General features: G+C 40.3%; 1 protein-coding gene across 7 annotated transcripts in view; it reads left to right on the top strand.

Moving 5' to 3' along the window:
* Window positions 1–24,180, top strand: part of ncam1a (neural cell adhesion molecule 1a) — a 489,661-nt gene that overhangs the window by 287,399 nt on the left and 178,082 nt on the right. For all 7 annotated transcript variants that reach the window (XM_048615409.1, XM_048615408.1, XM_048615406.1 and 4 more), the window contains exons 3-5: window positions 6,575–6,649; window positions 15,193–15,405; window positions 16,049–16,192. In XM_048615409.1, coding sequence (XP_048471366.1) covers window positions 6,575–6,649; window positions 15,193–15,405; window positions 16,049–16,192 — 432 coding nt within the window. The remainder of the gene's footprint in view (window positions 1–6,574; window positions 6,650–15,192; window positions 15,406–16,048; window positions 16,193–24,180) is intronic.

The following is a 24,180-nucleotide window of genomic DNA, read 5'->3' as shown; positions in this document are numbered from 1 at the left end:
GTGAGAGTGACAGCCCTTGATATCAAGGCCGCATTCGACCGAGTGTGGCATCAAGGAGCCCTAGCTAAAAGGGAATCAGGACACACACTCTACTGATTGGAGTCATACCTGGTACACAAAAAGATGATTGTGGTTGTTGGAAGTCAGTCATTTCAGCTCCAGGATATCTCTGCAGCTCCACATGGTCATGTCTTAGGCCAACCATCTTCAACTGCCTCATCAATGACCTTCCCATATGATGAAGTGAGAAGTAGGGATGTGCAATCATTGAACAATGTTCAGCACCATTCAAAACTCCTCAGATACTGAAGCAATCTGCGTTCAAATGCAAAACAAATCTGGACAATAAGCTTGGACTGACATGTGGCAAGTGACATTCATGCCAAACAAATGACAGGCGATGACCATCTCCATTGAGAGAATCTGACCACCAGCCCTTGATATTCCATGGTGTTACCATCACTGAATCCCCCACTGTCAACATCCTGGGGGTTATCATTGACCCAGAACCACAACTGGACTCGCCACAAAATCACTGGCTGCAAGAGCAGATCAGAGGCTAGGGATACTGTGGCAAGTAACTTGCCTCCTGACTCCCCAAAGCCTGTCCACCATCGAAAAGGCACAAGTCAGGAGTGTGATGGAATACTCCCCACTTGCCTGGATAAGTGCAGTTCCAACAGCACTCAAGAAGCTTGACAACATCCAGGACAAAGTAGCCCACTTGATTGGCACCACATCGACAAGCATTCACTCCCTCCACCACCAACACTCCATGGCAGCAGTGTGCCCTACCTCCAAGTAATACACTGCATAAATTCACTAAAGATCCTTGGACTGCACTTTCCAATCCCACAACCACTTCCATCTAGAAGGACAAGGGCTGCAGATGCAAGGGAACACCACCACCTGCAAGTTTCCCTCCGAGCCACTCAGCATTCTGACTGGGAAACTCATTGCTTTTCCTTAAGTGTCGCTGGGTCAAAATCCTGGAATTCCCTTCCTAAGGACACTATATATATCTACTTATAGTGCATGGACTCCAGTGATTCAAAAAGGCAGCTCATCACCCCACCTTAAGGGCAACTTGGGACGGGCAATAAATATTGGCTCAGCCAGCAACACCACATCCCTGATTGAATCAAAACAAAATCCAGGGTTCAGGAAGGGAGGATATGGCAGAAGCAAGGGCAAGATCCTGGCTCCCAGCAGACATTCCCCTGACTGATGTTGAGTCCCTGAATTAGGAAATGATGACCTTTAATCAAGGGACCTCCTTCTGCACAAGATTTAAAGGTATCTAGTGTGTTACAGCAATGTACACTCCCACTCTCGTTGTATCAGGCCTGCCTGCTGCTGGGTTAGTTTAGCAGTGATGGACCAAGGCCCTTAAGTGCTCATTCTCTGGTACTTAATGACCTCACTTGACAGAGAGCAGGAAGGTTTACCTTGGGCCTTGCTACTTGGTACTTGATTCTTTTGGAGACAAGGAGGTGGTGGAGTTTACATTCTCCAGCACCTTGTCTAACTGCGTCCCTCTCCTGCCTTCAAGCCTCAGCATTGGAAGATGACTCTGCACGCAGGTTAGTTACAGATTAAGGTAACATCTTGTAATAAATAATCACCTCAGCCTCTCTTTTATGAACTGCCACCTCCCTCCTGGCAAGAGTGCAATTTCGTAGATAGGTTTTGATGATCTGAAATTGAAGGAGGGTCCAAAAATGAGGGGGTTCCAAGCAGGTTGTGAGGGTTCTCTAGTTGAATTTCCAGGAGATTTGCTTTCTGATGAACTTCATTTTGCAAGAGTTTTGAGTAAATCACTGTCTTTTGTATCCTTTAGTTGCTTGTTGACTTGCAGCTAGTTCATGTTTTGGCTTTCTGATGACTGAACTGATGGTTCAATGCCTTCAAACAGCTTGCGTTCTTTTTCTAAAAACAATACAGAAAGAAACATAAATGTTTCACCATGTGACTTTCACAAGCTCAATGTTTCCCTTAGAGTTTATATATTTATGTCAATTCCAACATGCTGTGTTGTAGTTTAATATCTTTGAGATTTATTTTGTCTGGTTTGGATTTTATTTTTATTCCCTCATAGGATGTGGGCAGCACTTACTGCCTATCCCCAGTTACCATTCAGAAGGTGGTGGTGAGCTGCTGCCTTGAACTGCTGCAGTCCATGTAGAGTAGGTACACCCACAATGCCACAAAGTTCCAGGATTTTGACCCAGTGACAAAGAAGACTATTACAGTACAAAGGAAGGTGAATAGTGCCCGTTCACTTGAGATAGGGTACTGTCAACAGCTCAAATACTAAAGATCACATGACAACAGAAGGCATTTTAGTGACCTGCATCTATCCAGTTTTTGGAAGTATTAACGAAAGTCCATAAGATAGTGGGACAAAACAATATGTCATTAAAGGTGAAGCAATTAGCTGAACTTTATTCATTTCAACAATATTTATTAGCACTCTTCTATTTTTCAGTGCTTGCAACGCAGTCTTGGAAGCTGATGTAAATTGAATAGGTTTTTCCTTTTCAATGCTTTAACAGAAGTACTAACCTATTCAGAATAAATAAGTCAATAGCTCTAAAATTAGCAGAGAGAGCAGTTTTATGACTGTGTTAAGCATTTGTCCACTTAGATTAATCTTCAGCCTACAGTTCCTAATACCTTAGCATTGGGGAATTGGTGCAAAGGAGTTGTTTCTACAGTATATTATTCTTATTTAAAGCATTTGTTAAGATGATTCAAAAAAAAGTTTCATTCCTGTAGCTGTATTTAACCTTGTAAAATTCTCTAGGTATACCAGAAGACCCTCCCAAAATAAATATGACACCCAGACATAGAGTGAACTACTAGAATGATCTTATAATGTTGGAATAATTAGATAATCCAAGGGTTGGTCAAATAGCTAGCTTTTAAGAATAAGAAGTAGCATTAGAATCCTCATTAATTTTTCATTCCTTTTATTTGACTCTTTTATCAAGTTTAGCTTGGAGCTGTGAGCTGAGAACTGTGGGTGGCACAGTGGGTCAGTGGTTAGCACTGCTGCTTCACCGTGCCAGGGAGCCAGGTTCAATCCCACCCTTCGGTGACTATCGGCGTGCAGTTTGCACCTTCTCCCCATGTGTGCGTGAGTTTCCTCTGACAGTCCAAAGATGTGCAGATTAAGTTGATTGGCCATGCTAAATTATCCATAGTGTCCAGGGATATGCAAGCTAGCTGGATTAGTTATGGGAAATGTAGGATTATAAGGTCGAATGGCCTGCTTCCACACTGTAGGGATTCTATGATCTATAAGGTTAGGGGGGAATGGGTCTGGCTGAGATGCTCGTTGGCAGGTCGGTGCAGACTTGATGGGCTGAATGGCCTGCTTCCACTCTGTAGGGATTCTATGATTCCATGTGAGCTAAAAATGACTTTTGGACTGTGGCAGCAGTTTGGGCTAAAAAAAAAATGAAGAGAAAAAAATAAGGCTAGGCCTGGAAGTTAATTGCAGGTTGGTTCTTGAACTTCAACAATGGGGGAGAGCAGTATGTTTAACCAAATATCAGAGATTTAGCCAATAACAAGGTCAGTACCTGGGAACTGGTTCCATTAGGTCTGGGAGAGACCTTATGATCAAGCAAATGGCAGTTTTGAATGGTAACTGGGACATTGTGAGGAGACAGTCTGACAGGGAGAGATCTGGGTTTTGTACTGTATTTTCTGTGAGAAGGAGTTTGGCTGTTAATGCTACAGCAAAAAAAAGTGAATGCTCACTGCCCAACCTCCCATTATCAGCTATCAGACGTCTAGAGAATAGAAACTAAGTTATAAGTATCACTGACTTCCTCAGAGTGAACTGAAACCTGGCCTCATAAGCAACCAAAAAACAACCATATATGTTTGTGGAACAACACATCGTGATACTTACTTCAGTAGTGCGGCCAATATTATTGTTTATTTTTATTTACCTCTAAACTGTTTGCATGTTTGTCTTTCTATCTTTTGTGTGTTGGGGAAAAATGAAGGTTATTGGGTTTAAATCATATACGTCAATTAAATTGCTTAATTTTCTTCAGTTATTATCACTGTCTTATTAATAAATTGATAAGTCTTTAGTTTAAGCTAAAAATCTGGACTTGCAGATGCTAGGATTGGTTATTCAAAAAGTCTAGTTAGGATCTTTTGTAGTCGATTTTGAGAGTCTTTGTCGGTTTGTATTTTACTGTGTTGTGAATGCAGAGGTAGAAAGGCTGAATTGATTCAGCTGTTTGTCTCTGTTAAAACAGGAGCAAGATCACCTCAATCCTCCCTCTCATTGGTGGGAATCAGTGATCCACTTAAGTCGCATCATCTTGAGGAGAGGTGGAGATATTAGGAAGGGACTTTTAATTGTAGGCAGCTGCAGGTAAAGTAGAACAGTAGTAGAATGATTACAATCATATATACATGTAAAAACAGAATTTGTCAATCAGTTCAGTAGTTGACGTTACTACTTACAAATAGAAATGTTAAATCAAACAAGGCATTTAGAGTCTTATTTGAAGTGTCCATGACCCAGCACAGCTAATTTCAGCTGTAGTAAGTTTTCACCATTAATAGGACATTTTGTGAACCATCCTGATGGTTGAAACATTGTGTAATAACCTGAAATAACAAAGAATTGAAAATAATTCACTATTATTTGTCCATGTTGGATTTGTGATCAGAAGACACGGTTGTTTCCTAATTGCTTTCTTACCCTTTCTGTGTAATTACAGTACTCAGATGAGGAAAGTAGCTACCCGACAAATAGCTAAGATCAAAGACCGAGTCCTTTGATTTCACGGTTCAAAATTACAGTCACTACAGCAACCAAGAGCACAGAAGAGTCATTTTACCCAAGGGAGAGCGTACACTCCTTCAATATACTTTCTTTGAGCTCTATCTTATTTAGAAGTCAAGGTGTTATACTGACCATGATGACTCGGCTAAACAGCCATTGTGATGAAATGAAAGGAGATGACAGTTTGTATGTCATTGAAAGGAGCAATACCCCTTCAGTCAGCTCATGCAGGCTGATTGGTATTTAAATGCACGCATCTGAGCTGTATGTTTCTTTGTTGGCTTCACCCGCAAAGCACTGAGAGAGGTTGCTATAGCCGAGCTCTGTGTCTGATATGCAGCATGTGAAGGCAAATGTAATGATTTTTAAAAATAAAATAATTGGAAAAGACATTTCAGAATATTTTAAATAGGCGGAAAAATGCTTAGCAGCATGCCACTTGCTGTGTAATGGATGTTCTCTGCATCACTTTTTCTGCTTCAACAGTAAGTAGACCGTTAAGTTTGATCATAGTAGCTCCTCATTATCAAAACCATTCTCCTTCCTCTAAAGAAAAAATACTGAATGAACAGAATCAAACTTTAAAAAAACTTGGCATTTGAAATAAAGTTGTTAAATCACATTTATGTGAAGCTTATATCGATAGCATAAAAGTTAAGCACCAGAGTATTAAAACATAATTCGATAGGTCATTTGCTGAATAGAGTAATGTGGCAGAATTATGCTTTAGGAATAATTATGCCATTTTTATGTCTTTACCCTGTTGTTTTTTTTTAATCTGCACACAGTAATAATACATCCAGAAGGAGAAAGTAATGGGATCACTGCTATGTGGTCACTATTTGCTACTCTAATGGTCTTCTTGTAGAGCAGAATTGCAGAGTATTGTGAACAAATTCCCAAAGCATCTTTGGGACTTGGCAATAGTATGTGGAAGGGTAGCATATATCACCTGGAATGTAGGCAAATTCCTAGTGAGAGATTGAAGTCTCAGAAATTGACTTCTTTCCAGATTTCTTTGCCAGTCTTTAAGAGATTCATTGGCAGATCAGAAGAATCTAACTGAAATTGAGGGTCAAAATGTAGTAAGTAAGGGGAAAAGGTCTCTCCTGAAGAACATCTTTACATCATGTCTACCATGAAACAGGTCTTCAATTTGTGGAAGAAAGAAATAGTTTTGATTCAAGTTATACAATAGATTAAATCCATGGTTCTCAGAAACCAATAGAATCACATTCATGGAACAAAATTGAACTTGTTAAATGGATATGTTTGTTGATCCTGTGTTCTGTGTATGTCATCAAGCTTGAATGACGTGCAGATCAGTGACGAGCTGTGTAAATATTATAGCTCTAGAAAGACTAGCAAGTTTTACTTGAATAAATACTCAACTAAGGGTATCTGTTTACTTAGCAAAGTACAGGTCTTTTCAGCTGCTACATTGCTTCTTGCACTGGCTGAGGTTACCATGAAGGAGTCTCCTTCTCAACTTCTTCCCTCGGCTGAAGCATCGTGACCCTTCAAATTAAACTACTACCAGTCGTGTATCTTTCTAATGAGAGAGCAGCCCTATGGTCCAGGAGGAATATGGTGACTTTATTACATTAGGACATTTGTTTAGCATTTTGCCGTCTATTCACAATGGTACATCTGATGGAATCGATCTGTGTTACCATGTAATTGCTAATTATGTCTATGTTGTTCATTCTGAAAGTCTGTGTTTGATTACTTGTCTACTGTTTGTTTCTCCTCTTGCAGCCACACTGCAAGTTGATATCGTGCCATCCCAAGGAGAGGTCAGTGTGGGAGATTCCAAATTTTTTCTATGCACTGGTAAGTTGTGACATGTCAAAGAGTAAGGTCAGTGAAACCAATTCTATAAATGCATAGCTCACAAAATACAAAGATTATTATAACTGCACCATTGTTTCTATAGTTGTAAAATTAAATGTAACAGATAATCCAGCGTTCTCCTAAATAATAAGGTCCCCAACTAGTAAGCACAGCCAAGTGAGACCTGTCTTACCTTGCTTCAGCGAATAAACCACCCACATTTTGTTTGATGCTACTTGTTAATTATGCATGTATTGCTGATTGTTTTCTTAACAAATCCAAGACTGGAGCATCCTCTTGCACTTTCGGTTCAACTTCTCCTAACAAATATGCACAGAGTCTTTTTGCACAGTAGAAGCTCTTCCTCAGTGAATCTTAACTGAATGCCAAGAACTGTCTGTAATATCAGGACACGGTTTATCAGCACTTATTCATCACAGTGTACTTGCTATGATTGATGGACAATACTAATATCATAAAAAAACCAGCTCAGTGTACTTCCAGGATAGGGATATTGATTACAGTCCTGGGCCGCCCTTCTGGCTCGCCTCAGCGACACGTACTTAATTTATCTTATGGTTATAAAATAAGGTTAAGGAGGTCATTCAAACAAATTGATGTTATCCTTCAAGATTACTAACGTTATCCTCTTCTGCAGTGATGTCTGAATGTTTCCTAAATTAATCCATTGTCAAGTTTCCAGCCATTCTTCCTGGCAAATGGTGTCCTGCTGGATTTCTGTTTAAAAAGGATTATTACCTGATGTTTTTCTGAAATTTGCTCTTCACAACCTTGAAACTCTTCTCCTCTGATTATCTTGGCACACCCAAAGCACTGTTCCCTGTTTATTTTTTTCAAACGAACTTGTTATAGTAGTGACCGCAGGAAATGTGCTGATGATCAAGCCCCATATTTCACTCGTCGTTTTAGAAAGGTATAGATACAATCCCACACATTGTCTGTCAATTCCCTTTTTATACTACTGTCCAGAATAGAGGAGACTTTCACCAGGTTACTTAATGAATTCAAAATAATCTGTTTATTGCTAATTCTTAATTCTTAAAAACGAATCCTTAAAATAGCGGCAAACACTGGTTAACATCTGAATGATAATCTGAAATTAGAACGATATCGTCTTAATCTCAAGCATAGACATACACAACACAAAAGACAAAATCTCTGCAAAAATGATGTTTTAAAACAAAAAAAAGTCAAAAGGAAAACACTCCTGTTGGTCAAGAATCTGAAAACAATGGATGGAACTTGATTGATCTGGGGAAGGTTCACTGGACCCGAAATGCTGACTCTGACTTCTCTCCACACTTGCTGCCAGACCTGCTGAGCCTTTCCAGCACTTTCTGTGCTAGTTTCTGATTTGCAGTATCCACAGTTCTTTTGGTTTTTATGGAGAGATTTAGGGCTCCCTGGGGTTTCCTTCCTTATTGACCACTTAGGTCTGTGAGAACAGAACTCTAAACCCATAAATTGTTGTCATGCAATCACCAAGGCAGAGGTCTCATTATTTTTTCAGAGTGTGGTTTTACATCAATTAAGGGTGTTAAACCTCTATCCTACTTCCCTAAAGGTTTCGCTTTTCTTTTCTTCAAAATTACTCGAATTTCTGTAGACAGCAGATAGACCACAGCACACATGAAGCTGTTGTCTTGATTTCCAAGAAACTACATGGTAAACATGCTTTTCAATCTAGAAAGTGTCCAAACTGTTTCATATCTCTCAATTTTTCATAGTCAATAAATATGAATATGTATTCCCAATATTCCATTAATGCTGAAGAATAAGGGGAGAAAGTAAATACCATCACTATCGCTAGAGAAGCAGAATTAGATAAACTAATGGGACTAAAAACACATAAGTTCCCTCATCCTGAGGACTTGCATCCTAGGTTCCTAAAATAGGTCACTACAGAGATAGGGGATGCAATGTTTGGAATTTTCCAAGAAATTAATAGCATCTGTAGAAATACCAGAGGATTTAAAAACTGCTAATGTGTAACAGCACCATTCAAAAAAAAAGAGGCAAGAAGTGTATAACTATAGGATGATTAGCCTAATATCTATTGCTGGAAGAGTATTGGAATCAATTATTAAGAAAGCAATAGCAGAATATTTGGAAAATCAAATCTTTTTTTTTATTCAGTAGTGGGACTTGGGTGTCACTGTCTGGCCAGCATTTTTATTTCCTGTGTCTAGTTGCCCTTGAAAAGGTGTTGGTGAGCTGCTGCCTTGAACCACTGCAACCCATGTGCTGTAGGTTGACCTACATGCTTTTCGTTAGGGAATTCCAGGATTTTGATTAATGAAGCAGAGTCAGCATGGCTTCATGAAAGGAAAATCATGCCTGACTAATTTATTAGTGTTGTTTGAGGAAGTCTTAACTAGAATAGATGAAGGAGAAAGACTAGATGTGTGGCATTTGAAGTTTGGAAAGTGTTTGACAAGGTACCACAAGAAAGGTCAAGTCATAAGATAAGAACCCATTGTGTTAGAATAAGTATATTGGCATGTATAGAGAATTAGCTCATGGGCAGGAAACAGCGAGTTAGAATAAGGAGCACTTTTTTCAGGTTGACAACCGAAGAATCAGTGTTGGGACTGCAACTGTTTGCAATATATATAAATGACTTGGAGGAAGGATGTGAATGTACTGTAGCCAACTTTGCAGACAACACAAAAATAGGTGGCAAGACAGGTTGAGAGGGGAACACAGACAGTTTACAGAGAGATGTTATTAGGTTGAGTAAGTGGACAGCAAGTTGGCCAATGGAAGTTAATGTGGGAAAATGCTAAATTGTTCATTTTGGAAGAACAGAATATTATTTAAATGGACGAACACTGCAGAAAGCTGCAACACAAAAGGACTTGGTATCTGTACACAAAACATAGAAAATTAGCAGACAGTTGCAGCAGGTAATCAGGAAGGCTAATAGAATGTTAGTCTTTATTTTAAGGGAATTGAAGTATAAGAGTAGGGAAGTCTTACTTCAACTGTACAAGGTGCTCGCTAGACCGCATCTGGAGTACTGTGAGCAGTTTTGGTCCCTTTATTTAAGAAAAATTGTCATTTCATTGGAGGCAATTCAGAAAAGGCTTACTAGGATGTTCGCTGGTATGAAGGGATTGTCTTCTGAGTAAAGGCTAAACAGTTTGGGACTCTACTCACTGGAGTTCAGAAGAATGTGAGGTGATCCCATAGGAATTTGACAGGGTAAATGTTGAGAGAATGTTTCCGCTCATGGGAGAGACTAGGATCAGAGGGCACAGTCCCAAAATAAAGGGGCACCACTTTAAGGCTGAGATAGATAGATTCTTGATCAGTCAGGGAATTGGGGGTTACAGGGAAAGGGCAGGAAAGTGGACGTGAGGAATGTTGGATCATTCATGAGCTTTTGAATGATGGAGCAGATTCAGTCTTAGAACAAATCAAGAAGCCAGTATACTTCAGCAAGGTTGTTTGAGGTATCTGCTTGCAAGAGTGAAGAGTTGTAAGGCCTGTTAGAGTTAACTTTCCTCTAATAGATCGATATGAATGATCTTCTTTGCATTCTCCATGGTAGAAGTTCCCTAGGCGTGAGGGAAGCAAAGCAGAAGCCAGGCCTGACAAACAGTTGAGTGAATGTTCCACTCGAAGCCACACATATTGACTTGGAATTATATCGCTGTTCCTTTGCTGTCACTGAGTCAAAGTGCTGGAACTTGCTCTCTGACAGCACTGTGGTTCTAGCTACACTGCATTGATCACAGTGGCGCAAGAAGGCAGCTCACCACTGCCTTCTCCAGGGCAATTAGGAATGTTTAATAGTGAAGGACTTGCTAGTGATGCCCACATCCTGTGAACGAATAGAAAAACAAATAATATTCGGCTAGGCTTGCATGCGGGAATGATTGGAATCCATTGAAGCATAAACCTTATTGTTGTCCGCTTGCAAATGGGAATATAATGTCAATGGAAGTGGTTTGTGGCCGTTGGAGCTCAGTTCCAATGATGACGAGCTGATTCAGGTCTGTGTGGCAGGAATCTGAGTGGGTTGAAACTCCTCTTGCAGCAGCCAACAGCAACAATAGTTGGGACAGCAGTCACAAACTACAACATGGAACAAACACATGCAGTGTACGTGCTTTTCAGCTCTTGATCTTGGATCAAAACAGGCACTGCCTTATCCAAGGTATACACATGCAGAAGAGGCATCTATATCCCCAGCTTCAGGTTAAGTGTTTCTCTCTCGCACGACAAACTTGCACAGATGTCTCCTTTTGTTTTTTGAGAGCGTTGCCATGGGAAATTGGAGGTTTTGCACTTGGGAAGTATTCCCTCTCATCACAACTCTTGTTGCTGATAACTCCAACAGTGTTTTCTGTAGCACTTCATTGTCACACATCTCAATCACTTTTAATCATTGCCAAGTGAGCTCTAATGCAAGCCAATATATTTTATGTACATCAGTTTGACTGATTTTAGCACTTGCTTAATTTCTAGCCCTCATCTTGCCAAAGTCCATCTCAACTTAGGTGCTCTGAACCAGTGGCAACTAAACTGCTCAGTTGAAAACAATCATCTTGCATAAAACAATGTTTTCAACCTTTAAATGCTATTAAATTGTTTAAGTAACAACCTCTGTCTTCTGTAATACTCTGCAATTCTAACCCTTTTTAGCTCACTTTGTTCAGAATTTCTCTTCTGAATCACTTATTGTGGTCCTTAGCGCTTTTTCAGCTTCTTTGCTATGATCTGAGGATCTGACTTATCACAATGCACACCAACATAAACATATTTCCCTGGCCATTTTACACTTGATCTTTTTTTCTCCCTACTCCAGTTTCTTTTTATTGAATTCATAGATTTTTCACATTGCTTCTAATAGTCATTAGCAGCAGTAAATCATATTGCATTTTGACTTACCAGGAAAGTAACAACACTAAACATATATAGGTGATGGATTTAGGTGAGAAATCCCACAAGATCATCTATGACAACACATGCGGTCACGGAGATTTCCACACCATTTACAATAATTTAAGTAACACTTGAAGTGGCAGAGTGGCCGGTAAAACTCAGATTATCAGCCGTCAATTTACGTCAAAGACACAATAATAATAGTTGGATCAAGAGTCCAAAAGCTAGTAAAGCAAATAACATACAGAAACTATTGATAAAATTTAAAAATAAACATGCTCAGGGCAGAATACCAAGATCTCTCAAAACGTCAACGTGATAACCTCATTGAAAGTGGAAGCATCTATCAGTCAACCAACAAAGAAATAATATTTTTTTCTGCATCTTGCAAGAACACCGTAGACCAATTTGTTTTTCCTTTCTTGTGCAACTCTATAAGTTGCATGTAACCTTTTGAGCGAGTTGTGAATGACAACATAATTCTTTCATTCATATGTACACAAATGTTTTGAGCTTTGCTATGGTCGTGTATTCCACTTTGATCCCATGATATCTTAGAAGTTTAAAACAGTCCAATCCTATTGTTTCATGTGGATCACTGCCGTTGAAAGATTGATCTTTATTCACAAACGTCAACTTGTTAAGCCTATGAAGAAAACCATTACCAGGGTCCTATAAAGAAATTGAGAATTCATACTGGTGGTTTTAATGTTATTTGTTGCAATCCAGATTTTGTTCATTTGAACTGAACCAAATTTCAGTTCCGAGGCTGATATAATTTTCATAAATTAGAATGAAATTAGAGGAGAAAATCCAGTGGAACTGTGGAGTGTCTTTGAACACCATTCTATTCCTGAAATGATTTGTCTTTCACACAGGCAAAAATAGAAATGATGTGTTACACATTGTATTTAATACTTCATCAGAGAATGCATACGATGTTCTAGCTCATAAACTATTCTACACATGTAAAGAGCGTTCACACGAACACAACCTGTACTGTGGTATAAATATTTCAATTGGGACTATAATTTACAGACACTTTTATAGTTATGCCAGACCATAAGTCACGTATTGTAAATCATTTGTCTTCCTTGAGGAATTTCCAGCATTTTAATCATGCGGTTTCCTTTGTAGCATTGATTAATGATAACTCAAAGAAAGACATTTTCTCCTAAACCAATACTTGCTCCATCTGTCTGAGTTCAATTTTCTCTTGTGCTTTTCAACACCTTATCAAGCAAGATCACAACACAGGACAGTACTGAGAAATTTCATATTGGTCACTTTGTTCTTTGGTAGCACAGTATATGTCCTAGGATGAACCAGATGAGCTGATACAGTGAGGTTTTCTGCTTGGTATTCCTGATGCATGCATATCATCCGAGTCTCAAGTCAGTGTGATTTTGCAGCCACTGAAGTTGATGGATGGAAGGTCATAGGTTTGTATTGCAGAATCTCTTGGTATGCTTTGCTAGTGTGTGTTAGATGGGCTGAAGTGGAAAGACACTCTTTATATTTGCATGACATGTAATTAGATCTAATATAACAATCAAATTGGCTGTGGGAGATTTTGACTTTTTTTTATTGATATAGTAATGAAATTTACACTTTTAAAACGAGAATCAAGCAGTGAATTATGTTTATTCAACATTGGATGGATTAAATTAGGCAGAACTGTAGTTAGAAAAATGACTACCCAATTTCAATTGTAAACTTGTTTTTGATTGAACAAAATCTGTTAAATGTCAGGAAGTTAATTGGAATGTAAATGCAGTGATTTTTGTATGTTAAAAGAAATGCTTAAATCATGGAAATTGCTCAGTCATTTGGAGGTTTTAGATTAAGTGTTAAGTGGTTGTTGACAAAACAAGTATTAAATTGGACACCACCGCCTTTCCAAGTAGCTGTCCACTTTTCAGCTTTTATTATGTAAATTTTGATATATCAACATCAAATCCTCTGTCACAAAATCTTTGGTATATTATGAAAATTAAAAAGCATGTAGCAAAACAGACACATGGTGGATTGACAGCAGCTCTTACTTTTACTCCTGAAGTCTCTAGACCAGTGACGCGATATTGAGTACTTTCTACTTTTCAGAACAATCTGATTGTAAATAGCAAGACTTAATCAATGATTCTGTGCTTTTCTCCAATGGTATTGAGCCTTTGGAATTTGCTAACATATATGCAAGTAACTGATCGTGGTTACACAAATTTTGTTTAGAGAGTTGCTTCAAAGTTTTCACAGTACTTTGGACTCATGTACCAACACTGCCTGCATTAGTCTGAATTAGAATTGAACTGGCTCTCTGGATCTTCTTTATCAAATGCGTAGCAATAGAAATTCAAAGAAAATGTTTTTTCTTAACAATGTCTGCTAGAGTAGCATGTGGCATAGAGAACCAACAGCGTGTGCATTTGGTATTTCAGATCTACAACTTAAAAAATAAATGGGCCAAATTAAATACACACCAGGAACAATGCATGATTAACCTATGTCTGGTCAACGTAATACAGGCAGCAGACTAGCTTCCTGCTGTCTGCCCATTTGAGTGACTATAGAGCTTCTCTCTTATTAGAGAGAAATGACTGATGGTGATTTAACCTGAGGGCCACCATACCTTAGGTGAGGAGAGAGGTTGAGATGGAGAGTTCTTCATGGTAATCTCAGCTGGTGCAGGAATTGAACCCACACTACTGGCATCATACTGCTTCACAAGCCAATTGTCACCGCAACTGAGGTAAACCTCTGCTCCAGCAGGGGGTGGTGGTAAGATCATTGAATATTTCTGTATGATGGAGGTGGATAGATTCTCATTAGCCAGGAGAATCGGAAGTTATCAGGCGTGATCATGGTTGTTCTGGTACCTTAACTCCATTCACCCATCCGTTCTTCATCCCATATCCCCATTTTGAAGTTGAGGAAAAATTAACTGCCCAGTTTTAATCAGCAAACCATTTCCACTGTCACTTATATTGAGTGGGCTCATGTTTAAGATGGGAAACATTTATCAGTTATAGTTTAGTAAATATGCATGTATGTTTAAATTCAGTGTAATGGTGAATTCCAGGATCATTGTAGCATTTTACAAGAGTAATTTTCAATGAATCTCTCAATATTGAGAATTGAATAACTTTCACATTGACATCTGATATCTTTATTAGTATGTTAAAATTTTTGTATTTTTAACAATATCAACATGTAAGAGATTGAAGCAGATTATTGGTTGTTATTAATAAAAAGAGCTTCAGTGTCTTCACTAGGCATTTCTTTCACGACAGTTTAAATGGTTTGATCAATGCTTTGCCATTGTTGAAGAATGTTGTACAAAGGTGTTAAAGCTCATGCTTTCTGATGCAATTCGTCATAACTTCCAGTCTGCAATTTTAATTTGAGCATTTACAAAAAGCAAATTACAAAATATTAGGTGTAAATATATTCGGATAAATATATATTTGAACCCAAACAACAGAGGTACATTGGATAGCTCCTAAATGGACAGATTCCAGGTCACCTTTGATTTCTAATCTGTCAATCTGCATTTAGTAGTTATCTGAAGCAATGTGTTGAATTCATAAGCGAAATATGTTTATACTCATTGTCTTATTCTTTTTTTTTAATTTTAGCGACTGGAGATGTTAGCAGCATTTCCTGGTATCTGCCAGATGGTAAAAAAATTGATCCAAATCAACAACGGATTGCTGTTGCAAGAGTTAATGAAATATCCTATAGTCTGACTCTCTACAGTGCCCAGATTGATGATGCTGGTATTTACAAATGTGTGGCAACGTCAAAAGATGGAAACGAATCAGAGGCTACGGTTAATGTTAAGATCTACCGTAAGACATTTAGCAATTTTTTAAAAAAGTTTATTTTTTGGCTGTATCTACGCTTTTAAGCAAAAATCTTAACATTGATAGCCCAGTTGCAAGACCTCACTCACCTTTCTCAGTCTCCAACAGAAATCTGGAAGGCCCCAAGCCACTTCGTCTGAGGTTGTTGAGCCACAATGTGGGCCTCTTCTCTGACGCTTTCTCATTATGCAATGCCACCATGATTTTGCTTGAGATGTGCAGTCTACAGTTTATATCCCATTGATCTCAATGGTTTGGAAAGGCTGGTTGCTAGAGGCTTTGTTTATCTAAAAACTTACAAAGTTAGATCTCATCTTAAGGAACAATTTGCGTGCAGCTATGAAAATCTCTGCATTTCCTCTTTGAAAATAATATTTTGCGTCTTTTAATGTCTAGACCAGTGCAAAGCTGCTATCCTGATAGGCACTAGCAATTTTTACTTTGCCTATCCAAGATAGCAATGTTTGTTTTTCCCTCAAATTGTAACGTTTATCATATTTAAAAATTGAAAATGAAAACTACCTGCCTGAGATAGAGGAAGAAAGGGAAAGAAACAAGATCCAAAGAGGATGAATGAATTTGCATATACTTCCTAAGTGTTTTGCGTCTTTTTCGTTATTTTCAACAGGGAAACTTGAATTCAGACATGCCCCTTCACCACAAGAGTTCAAAGTGGGTGATGATGCAGTTGTCATTTGTGATTCTGTTAGCTCACCTCCACCTACCATCACATGGAAGCACAGAGGTAGAGATGTTCTAATGAAGAAAGATGGTGAGCTAAAAATTCATCTATGATCGCCAGTTTTACAAACTGTAATAGTAAACTGCAAAAGTAATATTTTTGCAATTGCATTCCTGATTAGTTGGTGATTAATCGCAATTGTACTGGCGCGCATCCTCAAATACTTAAGTTTAAAGTATCCAGTTTGTTTGTTTCTATAATTATGCTTCTTGGGCTGTGTTCATGACTAATGAAAGTTGATAATAATTAAAACAGTATTCACTAACTGGCAAACAGTGCCCTTTGCTTTCTGACATTCTTTATCCACATTTGGACTTAATTGGCTCTGATTAGACAAGCACATGAATGTGCTGTCCTGTTTTTAATAAAAAAATGACAGTGTACTCCTCCAGATTGTCAGCTAGCATGGGGGTTAGGAAGGGAAGTCAGGATTTTAATGGGGACTTGGCTTAGTACACAAAGAGAAAGAATATAAAGGCAGCAAAATGGATCATCTTTATCTCGTCAATGAAAGAAGTAGAGCTACTTGTCCTGGTTTAAGGTGAGGGAGGAAGGGTTTAATGTAATGGTAACAATGGAGGCAAGAAGATTGAAATATCTTTTTATTCTTCAACTTAATCTTAAAATATTATGTGGTTTTGTAAAAGTGAAAGTGGTCTGAAAGAGCTTGATGCTGTCTACATAGATCCATTGAGAGGCTGACAATTGTGTATGGGTATGATCAAGTTTCCACACTGAACAATTGGTATAATGAAGGTGGTGATGTTACTTGGGCTCGGGAACATTCATGGTGGGTAGACTGTCATTTATTTTTTGTCATTCATGGTGGATGTGGAGGAGTGATTTGAGGAGACCTCTCTGGTGTCCAGTATGCATGTGCAGACGTCAAGGCTGAAGCATTTGCAGCCATCTTCAGTCAGAATTGCCAACCAGATGATCTCTCTCTGCCTCTTCCTGAGGCTCCCTACACCTTGGGTGCCAGTTTTCAGGAAACTCAATTCACTCCACATAATATTAAGAAATGGCAGAAGGAACCTGACACTACAAAGGCAGAGGGCCTGACAACATCCCACCTATACCACGGACGACTTGTGCTCCAGAGCTAGCCACTCCTCGAGTTACGCTGTTCCAATACAGGTACAACATTGGCATGTAACCAAAAGTAAGAAAGTTACCCAGATCCACAAAAAGCAGTACAAGTGCAACTTGTACCATGCTACCCATCGACTTGGTTATCAGCAAAGTGTGCGAAGGTGTTGTTGACAATACTTCCCATCAGCATTTATAAAGCAGTAACCTTCTCACTGACTTTCAGCTGGAATTCTGCCAGTACCACTCAGTTCTTGTCCAAACATGGACAAGCCTTGGCAATAAGGCAGTATTTGACCAAGCATGGCATCACCGCATCCAAGCAAAAGTGAAGTCAAAAGGAATTGGAAGAACTGCTGTTTGGAGTCGTAGCTAGCACAAAGGTAAGCTGGTGAAGATAGTTGGCAGTAAAACAACTCAAATGCAGAACGTTAGGAGTTCCTCAGGGTAGTGTTCTTGGCTCAATCCTCTTCAATTACTTTATCAATGATCATCCCTCCATCATAAACTCAGAAGTGGGAATCTTTGCTGATGATTACACAATATTCTGCACCGTATGTGACACTTCAGATACTGAAGCTGTGCATGGTCACATGCAGCAAGACCTGGACAGTGTCCAGACAAGGAACGATAGGTAGCAGTTGTCTGGAATTTGTGTGGAATGAATGTTAATGACTATTTCTAACAAGAGGGAATCTAACCATCTTCCTTTAATAGCATTAGCGTGCTAACTTTCCCAGTACCGACATTCTGGAGGGTTACTACTGATCAGAAATTGAACTGGACCAGCCGTGTAACTAATGTGGCTGCAAGAACAGGTCAGGGACTGGAAATTCCTGTGGAGCATAAATCGGCTCCTGACTCCCACCATCTACAAATGTAACGGAATGCTTTCTGCTTGCCTGGATGATTGACACATCATCCGCCAGCTTAAATATTCACTGACTCCACCCCTGTTGTACAGTGACAATAGCATCTAGAAAATCATTCTAGCAACTCACCAAGGCACCACCTTCCAAATCCGGGACACACTTCTCTCCACTCATCTGCATCTTTCAAATTTGTATCATATACAGACTGTGTTGTCTTTCAATGTTAGTAATTCTAAAGTGCATTACTTCACACTTCACTGCATCAAACGCCATTTGCCATGCCTTTACGCATTTCCTGAGAATATGGAATCCCTGCAGTGAGGAAACAGGCCATTCGACTCATCGATTCTGTACTGATCCTCTGAAGAACAACCCCCCCAGTCAGACCCAACCCCCACACTATTCCTATAACATTGTATTTACCATGGCTAACCAACTCAGTCTACACATCCCTGGACACTACAGGCAATTTAGCGTGGCCAATGCATCTAACCTGCACATCTTTGGATTCTGGGAGGAAACCAGAGCAACCGGCAGAAATCCACGCAAACACGGGGGGAATGTGTAAACTCCAGACAGACAGCCACCCGAGGGTGGAATCGAACCCGGGTCCCTGGCCACTGCTAACCACTGAGCCACTGTGCATCTTGTTTGTAATCCCTAAATCTTCACGGTGGCAAAGCAATTTGTTAAGGTGGTTAAAAAAACGATGTTTGCCTTGGGCTTACAAACAAGGGAATACAATATAAAAACAACAAGATCAAGCTGGAATTCTCTACAACATGGGATAGGCTCACCTGGAACACTGAGGACAGTTGTGGGGCACGACACTTCAAGGCAGATGTAAAAGCCTTGGGAAGGGAGAAGGTTTTACCAGGATTTACTGGCATAGGGGACTTCATTTTTAAGGAAAGGCTTGTGGAGCATAGAAAATTAAGAGGTAACCTAACGAAGTGTTCAAGATGGAAACTACTTTTAGAATAGATGGAGAAAGACTTTGGCAAGAGGTCAGAGAAAAAATCATTGGCAGCTAAAAGAATTGGACTAGTTGTTGAACATGAAAAACTTGGATGATTATGGACAAGAAGCAGAGTTAAAGGAGTAGAAATGACTGCTGTTTTAAAGAGTCACCATAGGTCAGACAGGGCAAATTGATTCCTTCTGTACTGTAAGTTTCGGTGATTCTAAATGGACACACACTTACATAGGTGGGGCAGAGATTAAGTGTGCCATGTCATGGTCATAAACAAGAGGGCCAGATGGCCAAAGGCCAAGAAGAACAATGTCAGTATATTTGTTGTTAGTCATCATCATCATCATCTTCATCGTCATCATCTTCATCATCGTCATCATCATCATCCCCTTAGAGACGAGGATGACCCTATGGCTGTGCAGAATGATACCGAGACTGTGGTAGCTGTTACGCTTGGGGCAGATGGTGGTCATGGGAAGAGGGTGGGTGGGGCGTTGGTGTGGCAGCGCACTCCTTTTGTTGTCTTTTCCTGGCTTCTGCTTTTTAACGACGACAAGTCTCAAGGTACTCGATGCCTTTCTGGATGCTCCTCCTCCACTTTGGATGGCTTTGAGCCATTGTTTCCCAGGTGACTGTGGGGATGTCACACCTCGCCAGTGAGGCTTTGAGGGTATCACTGAAGTACTTCCTCTGTCGATCTGATGCTCACTTGCCATTGCACAGCTAGGAGTAGAGCACCTGCTTGGGGAGTCTCATGTCAGTCATACTGATGACATACCCAGCCCATCTCAACTGATTAAGGATGGTCACTGCCTCTGCTGGCGATATTGGTCTGGTTGAGGATGCTGGTGTTAGTACTTCTTTCTTGTCAGTATCACTTCAGTGGTAGCAAAGAGTGGGCTTGTGCTTTGTGTGGGATGCGAATGTGCAGGATGTAGGATCTATTCAGTTTCAATTAAGAGACAATTCTATATTTGTAACCTGGTCAGGGCTTTAGAATATTTAATGTGGAAATTGTGGCAGCTGTGACCATTCAGAATTTATTTCTGAGCTTGAGGGCTGGCAGCCAAGGAGAAATTATAAACCTTTGTCGGGAAGCCTTGTGTATTAATGACAAATTAATTATCCCCGTTAACAGCAGTGTTAAATAGATATGATTCATTTCTGAGTCATAGAGGTAAGCACACAAAGAACTGGAACCCAAACCTAATTAAGTTGAATGCTGCCTTGCAAGGTTTGTTTCTGCTTGAAATTGTTTATATCTGTGAATTCCTTTTCTCATTGGCCTTTCACTGCAGGGCACATTCCAAAGTGGGTTAGTTGTGATTAATATGAAAGACTGCATTTTTCTAAACCTATCTTGGTGCCAGCTTGGATATCTAAGCGAAGTGAGACATCAGACAAGACCAGCGTTCTATCGTGTTCCTACTTTCCTGTGTAGCTCTGTGAGTTAGAGGCTCTGTAACATTCAGTGTTGCATTCATCCAGATATCAAACGAGGCAGATCACAGGCCTAAACAAAGGTGTGTCACCATTGAATTGTACTTGATAGTTTCTAAGAAGGTATTCAGAGCTTGTCTTATCTTTAAAGATTGCAGAAGCCAACTAAGTGATGGGTTTTATAAAAGAAATGGAAAGGCAAGCAAATACAATGTGTGGACTCAGACCTGTCTGGTGACTGGTGAAGTGGTAAAGATGTTGTAGGAGAGTGGACCAATGACTCATTACATAGCAACATGCCCATTATGTTGTTGACTGCAAAGATCTGGAGGCAGCTGAAGATCACTGTCACTGGATTCATGTTAAATGTAGGAGCCTTGCAGCTGATGATGCAGCTCTACATTATCTTATTTGTTTACCCCAAATCTTTTCCAGGTTGCTGCGCATGGTAAAACCAAATTAGCTACTGAATCGCCATGACACCCCTTTTATGTGCAGTGACACTGAAGAAATAGCCAATTTTAACTGGGCTTTTCTCAAGAATCACCCAGCAATATGGAACAAGTCCTGACCTTAGCAGTGGCACCCACTTCCCATGAAAGAATAAAATTAGATTTTCAAGTTTCAGTATTACAATACTGTCACCAGATAAAAATTACCCAGTCTTCTGTGAACATTGATTTATGTACCACTGACTATAAGTATAGGTCTTCAGGGTACAGTAGGTCAATGTTTCACACCTTCTAGCATGCTCACTTTGATCCTCTTTATTTCTATAAGATCATAAAGCACGATTCCATTGGTGTATTAATGCTACTGGATGGAGAAGGGAGGAAAAATGATTTAACATGTCACGTATTTTTACAATTCATTTGTGGGATGTGGGCATCAGTGGCTGCCCAGCATTTCTTGCCCATCTCCAGCTACCCTTGAGAAGGTGGTGGTGAGCTGCCTTCTTGAACTGCTGCATTCCTCCTACTGTGTCTTGACCCAAAATGCCATTAGGGAGGAAATTCCATGATTTTGACCCAGCAACAATGAAGGAACGGCAATATATTTCCAAGCCAGGATGGTGAGTGGCTTGGAGGGGAAATTGAAAGTAGTGCTGTTCCCATATGTCTGCTGCCCTTGTCATGGGTTTGGAAGGTTCTGGCTGAGGATCTTTGGTGAATTTCTGCAGTGCATCTTGTAGATAGTACACACTGCTGTTACTGAATTTTGGTGGTGATGGGAGTGGATGTTGGTGGATGTAGACCAATCAAGCGGGCTGCTTGTCCTGGATGGTGTCAAGCTTCTTGGAGTTGCATTCATCCAGGCAAGTGTGAAGTATTCCATCACTCTCCTGACTTGTACCTTGTAGATGGCAGACAGGCTTTGAGGTGTCAGGAGGTGAGTTACACACCTCAGTATTCCAAGCTTCTGACCTGCTCTTGTAGCCACTGTGCTTATGTGGTGAGTCCAGTTGAGTTTCTGGTCAATGATAACCTCCAGGTTGTTGACAGTGGGGGATTCAGTGATGGTAACACTGTTGAATGTCAAGGGGTGGTGATTAGATTGTCTCTTATTGGTGATGGTCACAGCTTGCCATTTGTGTGGCGCGAATGTCACTTGCCATTTGTCAGCCCAAGCCTGGATATTGTCCAGATCTTGATGCATTTGGACACGGACTGCTTCCGTATCTGAGGAGTCTTGAATGGTGCTGAACATTGTGCAGTCATCAGCGAACATCCCCACTTATGACCTTATGATGGAGGGAAGGTCATTGATGAAGCAGCTGAAGATGGTTAGGCCTAGGACGCTACCCTGAGGAACTCCTGCAGAGATGGCCTGGAGCTGAGATGATTGACATCCAACAACTACAGCCATTTTTCCTATGTGTCAGATATAATTCCATCCACTGGAGAGTTTGCCCCCTGACACCCATTGATTCTGGTTTTGCTAGGGCTCCTTGATGCCACACTCTGTCAAATGCAGCCATGATATCAAGGGCTGTCACTCTCACTTCACCTCTGGTATTCAGTTCTTTTGTCCATGTTTGAACCAAGGCTGTAATGAGGTCAGGAGCTGAGTGACCCTGGTGGAACCCAAACTAGGCGTCACTGAGCAGGTTATTTCTGAGCAGGTGCTGCTTGATAGCGCTGTTGATGACACCTTCCATCACTTTACTGATGATTGAGAGTAGACTGATGGAGTGGTAGTTGGCCGGGTTGGATTTGTCCAGCTTTTTGTGTACAGGACATACTTTGGCAATTTCCCACATTGTCAGGTAGATACCAGTGCTGTAACTTTACTGGAACAGCTTGGCTAGGGGAGCAGCAAGTTGTGGAGCACAAGTCTTCAGTAGTATTGCCGGAATGTCGTCAGGGCCCGTCGCCTCTGCATTATCGTGTCTCCAACCGTTTCGTGCTATCACGTGGATTAAATCAAATTGATTGAAGACTGGTATCTGTAATGCTGGGGACCACTGGAGGAGGCCGAGATGGATCATCCACTCGGCATTTCTAGCTGAAGATTACTGCAAAAGCTTCATCCCTATCTTTTCCACTGATGTGCTCGGCTCTTCCATGACGGAGGATGGGGATATTTGTGGAGGTATAGGTCAGCAACTAGCGATAGCTAAGTGCCCACAATTAAAATGGACATGTCAGAACCTTGGGAAGTTAGTTGTAATTTGAAGTGCCTTCTGTCAGTTTGATTAAATATGCATTTGTATGAAGTGAAATCTTTCTAATTCCCATTTTTTTTCATTATCAAAATAGATCTGGAGGATAGATCCCATAGCGAGTTATTAGCAAATTCCTGATTTATTACTTTCCATAAAACAGCACAAAAGAGGATTAATGAAAACAAATATCAGGTTTATGAAGTAAAATTAACTTAAGAATGGCATTTGATGCAATATATTAATTTATTGTGTACCAGTGTAATTTTACTTCACATAATAAACATAATTAGCAATTTCTAGCTTAAGGCATACTCTGTCACCATGGGTCCACTGTAGAATTAGGACCAGGCCATTCAGCCCCTCGAGCCTGCGCCACGATTCAATAAGATCTCTCTGTCAGCCCTTTGGTGTGGGGGAGGGGAATGTTTTGATGGTGGGCAAAAGGTGGCTTGACAGATCCACCTAAACCCCCTTTCCCATGACCTCCATTCCGCAACAAGAGAAGAATACGTACTTGCTTGCTATTGGACCCCTCGAGGTGTAGGCCTCAGAGCAGGCTTTAGGAGTGAGAATGATGACCACAATTGCCTGGTGGTGGGGAGGGGTGGTTGCCAGTGTCGAGGCCTGTAATAGAGTGAGATATGTACCCTTGATCACTTGTCTGTTCTTAGTGAGCAGATTCATGAGCAATTGAGTGTTTCCTCACCAGTGAGGCTTGTATGTTAGGTGCCATTTAACATGCTTGCACTTCTTTTAAATCCATTCATGGGATGTGGGCATCATGAGCCAGGCCAGCATTTATTGCCCATCCCTAATTACCCAGAGGGCAGTTAAGAATCAACCACATTGCTGTGGGTCTGGAGTCACATGTAGGCCAGCCTGGGTAAGGAAGGCAGATTTCCTTCCCTAAAGGACATTAGCGAACCAGATGGCGAGACAACAAGGTGCAGGGCTGGATGAACACAGCAGGCCAAGCAGC

This window comes from Rhincodon typus, chromosome 32 (genome assembly GCF_021869965.1).
Source record: "Rhincodon typus isolate 14 chromosome 32, sRhiTyp1.1, whole genome shotgun sequence".
NCBI lineage: Eukaryota > Metazoa > Chordata > Chondrichthyes > Orectolobiformes > Rhincodontidae > Rhincodon > Rhincodon typus.
Note: the sequence above shows the minus strand (reverse complement) of the source record. Positions and strands in the feature narration are given on the sequence as shown.